This window comes from Arachis ipaensis, chromosome B06, assembly GCF_000816755.2.
Source record: "Arachis ipaensis cultivar K30076 chromosome B06, Araip1.1, whole genome shotgun sequence".
NCBI lineage: Eukaryota > Viridiplantae > Streptophyta > Magnoliopsida > Fabales > Fabaceae > Arachis > Arachis ipaensis.
In genome coordinates, this window is record NC_029790.2 from 1,673,626 (window position 1) to 1,684,268 (window position 10,643).

The following is a 10,643-nucleotide window of genomic DNA, read 5'->3' on the forward strand; positions in this document are numbered from 1 at the left end:
TAAAATAATATGTATAAATATATACAAATATATATAATGACGGATATTTTGTATTTATAGGATAATTAATTGAAATAATTGAAATAAAAACAGCATATAAAATGTCAAAGAAAGTTACTTATTACATACAACCTTGGCCTCTCTCCCAAGTAGATACTAACCCTACTAATATATACAAATATATATAATGATGGATATTTTGTATTTATAGGATTTTTTTATTAATTAATTGAAATAAAAACAGCATATAAAATGTCAAAGAAAGTTACTTATTACATACAACCTTGGCCTCTCTCCCAAGTAGATAAGATTTGTACTAACCCTACCACCCCCCTAAGAATATCCCTTTATCTGTCACAAATTATTGTCATATACCCATATTATTATAGGTTCCTTCGTACAATTTTGGCCATTCATTTCTGAGAAAAATTCCCATTTCCACAAATTACGCTAAAAAAGAATCACATGGTGACATTTCATCTTGATAATCATCTACAACTTCAAACTACAAAAGCAATAACATTGAGAAAGTTATGATTCATGATATTGATAAGGACCCGCAAAAACCGAGAAGTAGACAAAGCTTGTGCGTAAAGTGGGCAATGAAAACATGCGAGTGATTGTCTGATTGAGAAGGAGCATGTGCCTCACTTCCTCTACCTCTGCCATTTCACTCATAGGTCTTTTGCTCTTAATACACATGCATTTTCTTACGTTCTTCCCTTTCTAGATAACAAATAAGCCCTTCATTTCCTTACAATCTCTACCTAGTTTCCTTCTTTTCTAAACATATATCATGGATTCGCTATATTCAATGGCGAAAATTCAGATGCAGTCGACTTCATGTGAAATTGATAGTTGAGAGTCGTTAGATGAAAATTTAGTCAAATCATCTAACCGCTCTCAGTGATCAACATCACGCTGCATCTGAGTTTTCACCGTATAATTAGATCCAACCTCACTAAAATGATATTTAGAAGCCCAAAAATTAATAAGTTGGCGAGTTTCCATTTCTTTCTAAAGTCAGAAGCTCAAAAATACTCGGAACATCAATATAATTAAAAAGAATATAAAAAAAATCCACTTTTTTAAAGTTATGATATATTTAATTGATTTTTAGTCACAAATATCAAGGAACATAAATAACCCCAAGATAATCAAGGGAAAGTTACCTCATGAGGACGTAGTTGAGGAATCAAGGGAATGACAGCAATTTATAGGGAAGTTCTGTTGTTGGACTTGGATGGGCCTACATAATGGGTACAAGGGTCCATGAAAGTAAAGGGATATGGGCCCAAACGGGCCACTAAAGAAAGCATTAGAGAAAAGGCTCACCAGGAAGAAGGAAAAGGCTGGCAAAGCCTGGTACTATCATAGCCCCAGCAAAGAGAGAGCGTTTTCTTCAAAAAGTAGTATAATTTCAAATTATTTGAATCTTCTAAATTTTGAATTTCACTTTAAATGGTAAATTAAAGTATAATTTCTCATAATTTATTTTATAAATATGATTAACAAAAAATATAAGAGAAAAAACATTCAAATATGAGAGATAACATTTTACCCTCTCAAATAAAAATCTAAAAAATATATACATCCCAATTCCCATCACCTCTAGGGCTGGCAATTCATACCCTACCCTCGGGTACTCAATCCGGTCCAACCCGTTCGGGTAGGGTACGGTCCGAGTATGCCTGCGGATAGGATACGGTACGGGTTGCGGGTAGGGTAGGGTACGGGTTTAGGGTGTATCTTACCCTACCCGCACCTCATATATAACACATATTTTATAAAAATTAGGTATATAATAAAGGAAGTAAGAGTTGAACCCATAACTTTTCTTATGTAATGACTTACAATAAGTGAACAACCACTAAAACTAGTTAGTTAATTTAGTAATTTAGAGCATTAGTTTTTTATTTTTTATGTTATTAATATGTATAAAATTCAAAATGATTGAATTTTATATTTATTTAAAAAAAATTGATATTTCTGCGGGTAAGATAGGGTAGGGTTTAGAATTTTAGGATGCGAGTAGAGTTAGGGTTGAGAGATTCTCAACTCGCGGGTAGCCCTACCCTACCCTACTCATTACCAGCCTAATCACCCCCACTATAATTGTTTTGAGGATAGAAGAGAAATGGTGAAGGATATTGCACACTGAAATGTTGGACCTGCATCAAGTGCTTGTTCTCTTCCTAAATTCAGAACCAACAAAAAAGAAGTTTGATAGATCAATTAGTTAATGTAATCATCCAGCAATTCCATACACCATAAAAATATGCACAATTTGTTCCTTGAAGTTGTATATAAACCTTAAGGGTGACGTTAGGTTAACATAAATAAATAGATAAACATTTTCTAATTTTCTCCAAATGCAATCATATATCTGTTGGTAAAAAAGTGGTTGGTATGATTATGATATATATTAGTCATTGTCATTCAAAACTCTGTAGCAATGATTGGATAGAATGAGATTATGTTAATTGTGTAACATGCATCGTAGCAGAGTAGAGTCAGTTAGCAAGGAGAGGAGAGTAGGGTCTAATGTCTCTCCAGTCAATAGCTCCATATCCACGCGTGATGCCCTTGGAGCCAACATGTTTTTCAATTCATCGTGTATTGCTACTGTTGCTCCATTTAGATTCACGATTTTTGATATACATGAAGCAAATCTGACAGTGCCATAATCACACCAATCATTCGTTTAATAAGACCTATTAATAATTTGCATCTATCCCTAATAAGACAGACAGTATTTTACATTTTTACTTACAAGCAAGCAATCAAATGATTCTGCTTCTTAAAGTCCACAAGGGCTGCATTCTAGTTGTACTCGTTCCAATTGCCACATATTGAGGGGAAAACCACAATCTTTGGTATTTGTATAAGCTCCTAGTTTTCTGCTTCTACATACTATTTTTAATTTGTTATCTCGTTTATTCAGAAATTAATGCCATGTTTTTCAATTCATAATAGTAATACAACCATATTTATGACGTCATTCTTTTCTGAGGTTAATTTAAATGATCAAAGTAACTTAACCAAGCGCCAAAACTTCAATATATATGAATTATGAAAGCACAAAACCGCACGTCCTTCAAAATTTAGGCGTCCTTCAATATATTTATATATTGTTATGTTTTTGTTTGAATTATTTTGTAAAGTGTGATTTTTTATTTTTTATTTTTTAAATGGGATAAAAAAATAGGTCAAAAACTACACTTTACAAAATATAACTATATTAGGTGTATACTAAAATTAACTATTAAAATCAATTATCAGTATAAAATATACACTAAAATATAAAAAATATATTAAAAATAAATTAAATTATACATATTTATACATAAATATATAACAATTAATTTTAGTGAATAATTTTAATGTATAAATAGTAGGATAAAATACTATTTTGGCCCCTAATGTTTTGAGTGAATCTTATTTTAGTCTCTAGCCTTTTGAAATAAAAATAAAATAGGATTCACCGGAAATGTTAAGGACCAAAATATTACTGTAAATACTCAAATAGTATTTTTATACAAAATAATTAAAACTTTTTGAGAAATTCATTTCCCTTTATTCACTATTCATTATTATTATCTATCCCAGAAATAAAAAATTATAGGTATATAATATTATTTTATATGCAATAATATATGTTATATACAAGTAATTAATTCAATAACTCAATTTTAGTATGGATATAGCATGTTGTTCATGTGATCTCATCAGTTTGGAGAAACATGATTAAATAAGCCTTCTTTCTGGTGTCCTGAGACATCAAGTTTGAAATTTTACGCTTTGCAATTTGACATTTCCATCCTTCTAGTACCCTTTTTTTTGTTTGTTAGGATTCACGACACCACACGTAACAATCATTAGAAGACATTTCATTTTTTCACAAAATTAACAAAAGGTCACCATTGTTTAGATTTGCCTAGATTTCAGGTGTGAAATTCCTAATGCAGCCAATAAGGAGCAAAAGGAGCAAAGCCACCTTTACCTAAAAGGAGGGTAAACGTAAAGCAAAGCAAGCAAACAACCAAAACAAAAGAAGCAAGCGCGCCAAAATTTAAACAAAGCGATCTTCTTCTCTTTCTTTTCTTTTCTTTTTTCTTTTTTGTTCTACTTTCTTTGTGTGTATTGTGTTATTGCTCACTTTGCTGCTTTCTTCTCTCTTCTCTTTTGTTTGCCCTCAAAATCCATTCACTTGATTCATTAGTGTTCTTAATTTCAATCAAAACAACAACTTCCTGCGGTACGCAGAGACTGATATGCTTTTGTTAAATTGAGGTTTCCTCAACCACGCAAGCTCTCTAATGGTTTCACAAATGAGGTCCTTGAACACGAGGCGCTCCATGTCTAACACCACATCTCCCATCTCCACATGGCGCTCTCCCCATTCGTCCACCCCTTCCTCCGCCACGTCCTTTCTAAGCACACCGCATATCACCTCGAACAGCTCCTCAGACACCTCCTCCTCCTCCTCCCTCCCTCGGATCCTCCGAAATTCCGTCCAAATCCGCCGCAACAGTGCCGTATTCTCAGCCCAGGAGGCCTCTTTCCAGGGCGGAAGGCGGCGGTTTCGGTGGAGGATTTCGCGAACTGTGTCGAAGATCAAACGTCTCCGAAGCGTGGAGGCCTTGGAGGTGTCGTTCCCCTTTAGGTACTGCTGCTTCTCCAGCAGAAGGAAGACGTCGCTGTCCTCCGGCAAGTGGTTGCAAGCACGCAGTATCTCCGAAACGTATAGGAAATCGGTGTCCTCGCTTGACTCATTCCACATTTCATCTTCTGAATCCCCTGCTTGCTCTGTAATTCAGTTATATTCATTATAACATTACTCTGGAAAAAACGTAAGCAAATTAACAAAAGTAACACACACAAAGATACGGACACTGTGTGTATATTCCATCCTGACACTGACAACTGTCAACCACACGTCACCCACAGTGACTCAAACTTTTTTACTTGGTAGTTGGTACAGTATGTAGACAGTTATTCTTTATCTTTATTAATTGAATTGAATTAAATTGAATTTGGGAGTTTGGTATTAAAAGTTGGAAAGGGGCATGATGAGGAGTGAGGACAGCAATAGCGAGGATGGCTGGATGGGCATCACTGCCACTCCCACTCCCACGTGATTGTACAATTGCACTTTAGACGTAGTCAATGAACCAACCACGTAGGTGTCCCAAGTATCAAGTCATTGGTCCACGAAGGATAACTTTGAATTCTAATTGGGAACCACTAGGACTAGTCCCAATTGGCGAGTAGGGTTTAGGGTAGAATAGAGGCTAGAGGGGGTAGATAGATGGGATTGAAGCCAGAGAGGACAAAACATCAACTGTCCTTGGTTGTGGAGGTCGGGTAGGTTGGAGTTGTGACTAGTGAAGGAAAGGAAAAAAACAGTTTTGTGCTTAAAAAGGCCAAGACATGCCTTACCCCCAAAACGTCACCACCACCATATTAACTCTTTCCTCTGACTATGAGCACACACAACCCTAACGCTACTAAAGTGAAGTAATGATGAACCTGATAACGACTTATGTGTGTACTGCTATAATAATACGTCTATGTTCACTCACCTTTGTAATCAATGCACCGTTTCATCACCGGGGATGGCGAACACGACGACGACTCCTTGTAAAACGACGAGTCCAGAACCGATACCGGACTCGGTTGTTGCGACTCTCCTTGCCCTGATGCCGTTATCTCCGCTATGCTGTTCAGCAGCTTGTCGCACCTCTCCAGTAGACTCCTCCCTTCCCTGTTCTCCTCGATTTTCAACCTCTGCATCATAAACACATCATCATCATCATCTCTTTATAGTTTATGCACTACCAAAACTATGTCTAAACTTTACCAAATTTATTTTTTAGAGAAAATTTTAAATATTTAAAAATGATTTATTTTTATATTTTTAAACTAAATAATATTTTTTTAAAATACTTTAGCAATCATCCGAAATATCCAGCTAAATTAAATAATAATCATAGATTCTGATTTCAATTGATTCTTGTTATTCAAATCTACGATTCTTCTTATAGGAATTTCTCGATTGGATTAATATAAGTATGATAAGTTGACAATAATAAGCTTTAAACATCAAAATAAGCGTTAATTTTGCATACCTCTGTATCAGTCTGTGAGCAAGTGCTGAAACTGCTCTCTGAGACGGTGGAATATGCATCCTCTGCCGCTCCCATCGCCGCTTTATGTTCCTTTTGGAAAGTCCCTCTTCTCATTCTGGGCGATCGGCTCGTCACGTGCTGCTCAGGTGCTACAATCCTCGAGCTAACTCTAACCGGAGCAACTCTTCTGTTAATACCACCGGAGTCACCACTCACCTTCCGCATCCGGTTCGGGCTCCTCATTTCGCTCTCACCGCGCGTCGCAGAGCACAGGCTTCTGGCCCTGGCCTGAGACACATCCCTCATGTTGCCATTATCAGTTTGGCGCCTCGGGCTAAGTAATATCTCATTGTTTCGACGAGCCCGGGGACTGTACCCGAAGCTGGAAGGCGGAGGAGAATCATTCCTGAGCCTACCCGTTCGGTACAAGACTGAACCGTAAGGCCTCTCTGGTTTCATCAAGACTATAGGAGAGTCGTTCCCTTCCAATACAAGGTTCCGGTGGTTGTTAATCGTAGACTCGTAGTTGCGGGAATGGAGGAGACCTTTGAGTTGCACAGCCTCAAGGATTTGCTTGAGCGTGTCTAGATCTTTTGAAGGCTCATCGATGCCTCGCATCTTCACCCTCCGATCGAACTCGCCGTAGATAGATGCACTGTGTTGTTTGGTATCAGGGAAAATGTCAGCGGAATCGTAGAAGCTCTTCCTCTGTACGGCTCCCCTGTTTCTGATACTGATATTAGCTCTGGTTGGCTCTGCCTTGGCGTTCCGTACGGTGAAAGCTTTTGGATCTGAGAATCTGCCATTGCGTTTTAAAAATGCATTGGTATCAAGAAAATTATCAGCATTATTACCGGACGATGCACTGTCACGAGAGCTTAACTGCTTTAGCTGAAAACCGTTAGGGTCGAAGAAACGGTACTGGTACTGATACTGGTTCAGGTTCAGATCTCTAGGAAGCCTAGACTCCGAAGCTGATCTTCGGAGCTCGGATTTCAGCTCCGGTTCAGGATCCGAGTCTTGGGAAGGCTCGTCCAATCCCATGAGCCTTGCAATGACGCTGGTGGATCGGCGCTGCTTGTCCACGTCAGCAGCAGGAGATTGTGGCGTGTTGTTGTTGCTGCTGCTGGTTCGGATCTGCCTCGGGTGAAGCGCTCCTTTTGCGTCAACGACGGCTCTGCTATCCAACGAAAGCCTCGGAGCCTCCCTGGAAAACTTCCATGGAGACCGCGTGCCTTCCTTGACTTCGAATGCGGGAAGGGGAACGGGAGTCTTCGGTCGCGGAGTTGTAGCTTCCGGCGTGGGAGGTTGCGTCACGCGCTCCGGGGTGGACGGTGCGTGTGTCGATTCCACGTCAGACACAGCGTTGTTGTTTTCCGGCTCCGGTGACGTGTCGCTTCCCTGCAAAATGAATACAAGTTTGTTAAAACGACGTAGCATTAGAGTGAAAGAGGTTTGTTTAGGAGAGTTTATACGGGAGGGAGTGTTTTGGCGGAGTAGATGCGTTTTCCGGCGAGCATGTGGTGGCGGTCGAAGATATGAAGGAAGCCGGCCATGCAACCCATCTGCTTCTGAATCTGTTTCTCGAGATCGTGGTGGTCACGTGCCATTCCTCTCGTCATGTTTATGTCACTCAAGTATGAAGAAGCTTCCTCCCTCTCACTCAAGCTTCCATTTCCATTGTCTAAAGACACAAAAGCGAAGGAAGAAAGGTTTCTAAGTCGGACTCCCGCTTTTCTCTTCTTTAAACACCAACAAGCGGAGACCACTTTCTGTTAGGTATGTTAAATTATACTTTTGCCCTTCACTTCTCTCCTAAATGCCAAACGGATCATGCCAACGCCTATACCATAAATATAAAACACCAAAATTATTATTCTATACTATATACATGTACTACTCCTGCATTAGTTTCGAAATATAATATTGTTTTCAACCAGTGATGTCATCCAATTTCCAGTTATGAATTTATTCTCTACCTAAACTTACAAAGTTTTAAAATGATTTTGGGACGTGGTAAAATTACATTTTGCTTGTTTTGATATTTTGTTTTTTACTCGTAAACTTGGTTTTATCTATGTATAATTGGATAAAGTTGAGCCAATTTACTAATTAAGAAATAACCTCAACTTAATTAATTCATATTGCTAGCAAATTGTCTCAATTTGAGCAATTTACTATTATGGTTTTCGATCATAGGACATAACGTAACACGGTATTATAATGAACTTCAAAATATTGCTGAATATGAGCAGAACATATACTGTTGCTTCTTAAATTTAATATAATGTTGTTAAAGGTTGCTTTATTAGTTTAATTAAGTATACAAACATCTTACATTAATACAAAATCCAAAAATAAACTGCACCAAAAATGTATGTAATATATTATCCGTTGTCTAACTTAATTATTGTATTCGATTTTTTTTTACGACTTAAACTCATGCCTTTAAAATCACTTATTTCAAAACTTTTGTTCTAATTGACAACACAACATGGCATCAAAAAATATCATTGACTTGGCTCTAATATTTCAATGCTTTGTTTCAAACAAAGAGTATTCAAATTCAAAAACGGTGAAAATTCAAGTGCAGTTGACTTCATGTAAAGTTAATAGTTAAAAATTGTTAGACGAAATTTTAGTCAAATCAATCAAATTATCTAATAGTTTTCAATTATCAACTTTACGTAAAATCAACTGTACCTGACTTCCTCGCTTTAAGAAATTACTCGTAGTCCGTTTACTCTTTAGAACAAAAGAGAAAGGACTTTGGTTTGAGGTTAGAAATTTATATTTGAAAAGTCCAAGTGTGTATCGTTGGGGAAGTAATTGGTTTGATCATTTATGGCTTAGCACTGAAAAGTGAAAAGGAAAAGGGGGCGCCTGCTTTACTTTTGCAATGTTGATAACACTTGAGATCCAGGTCTTTTACTGGAAGCACCATCCCTGCACAAGGGCCAGCGTGAGCAATGCCCTCTACCTACGTGCCACAAAATAATTAATACTAATTGTACCTTGATTTATGTGCAGTCTGAGTCCCAAACTAAACATTAATAGCCGTTGATAAGGCAGGCAAATTTAAGAAGCACCAAATTGGAGGCACAAGGATATATGAGAAAATGTTGGTAAAGGGGGTAGGAGTACTAAATTAGAAGCAATAGCAATGGCAGTGAAGTGAATCATTAGCACAACTAACGAGGAAACAGGGGCAAGTGGAAGAGAAAGTCCAAGTCCAACCATTGAGGTTAGCTACAAAAAAGAAAAAGGCGCTAACACAAATGTTCTCAAACTAAACATTCCACCGCTTCTTCTCATTTTTTATTTAATCTTGGAGAAAGAAAAGCGGTGTATGTAGTGGTGGTCAGTCACCGCTTCTGGAAATCGGAGTTTAGACTGCCACGTTGCAGGAAGGGGACGTGCCACGTGAGCAAATGAGAGAATAAAGGACAAGGAGAACCGCTTACATAAGATTAGACAGAGCAATATTGCAAGTGTTGAGTTATGGAGTTAATTAATTAATTCACAGTAAAAACTCAGGTGTAGTCGACTTCATGTGAAATTAATATTTAAAAATTGTTAGATAAAAATTTAGTCAAATCAATTAAATTATCTAAAAACTCTCAAATATTAACTTCACATGAAATCGACTGCATCTGAGTTTCTACTTTAATTTATGGGGTTGCGTAGGTGAATTAGAGGGGAAGGAATTAAACACACGTCAAAATCGGGGGAGTTATTTCACTGCTGTCTTCATCATCATCATCTTCATATATTGCTAACTGTTACATATACCCACCTATTCATCAATTAGAAAGCGACGTTTCTGCTCCCGCTCACCTCCGACCCTTTAATTAATTAGCCTCTCTCTGTGTTTATGAGACTTATTGTTATTACAAGTTGTTCTTGTGTAGAAACTTGGTTTTAAGGTATAGTTGTTCTACTTAGTCTTTGAATTTGACTTTCTTTTGAGTGAAATGGAATATATATTGCTACAAAGAGACTCTAATATTTAAGTTAGAAAAAAATATAGTAGATATGATATCCAAAGAATAAATAGCATACCAATAACTTAGAGTCACTTATATTTGTAGAATTGTTGTGCTCGTAAGTAGTTATGAATATTTGCAAGATTTGTGGATAGTATTGGCCTGATTTTTTTGTGAGTGATTTTTTACTTTGAGTGAATAGTTTTGTTAGTAGGTTTAGTTTGTTTTTACTTTATTCATTACATGTTAATTTATCACAGAAAAAGAATGAGGAGTGAATGGAATATTTACAATGAAAGTTTAGGGAATATTAAAGATATAATTATTAGTGTTATTTTTTTTCCATCAGTGTAAGTTTTTGAGATGAATGGTATCATGACATGGTATTAGAGTTTTAGATCTGAAAGGTCAAAAGTTCGATTCTTGGTAAACCAAAAAAACAGGACTCTTTATCACATGTTAATTGATTTAGAGAAAAATAAATGGAATTAATTTTAAATAAAAAATTAAAAAAAATTATAAAATA

General features: G+C 36.9%; 1 protein-coding gene across 2 annotated transcripts; it reads right to left on the bottom strand.

The window, feature by feature from the left end:
• Positions 3,867-7,981, bottom strand: LOC107645221. 2 transcript variants are annotated; one of them, XM_016349199.2, is made up of 5 exons: positions 7,607-7,967; positions 7,015-7,532; positions 6,132-6,930; positions 5,586-5,790; positions 3,867-4,809 (listed from the first exon to the last, which is right to left on the bottom strand). In XM_016349199.2, the coding sequence occupies exons 1-5, from the start codon at positions 7,751-7,753 to the stop codon at positions 4,238-4,240; spliced, it is 2,241 nt and encodes a 746-aa protein (XP_016204685.1). In that variant the 5' UTR covers positions 7,754-7,967; the 3' UTR covers positions 3,867-4,237. The 2 variants fall into 2 exon arrangements, with proteins under 2 accessions (XP_016204685.1, XP_016204684.1); XM_016349198.2 differs by having other exon boundaries at positions 6,132-7,532; positions 7,607-7,981.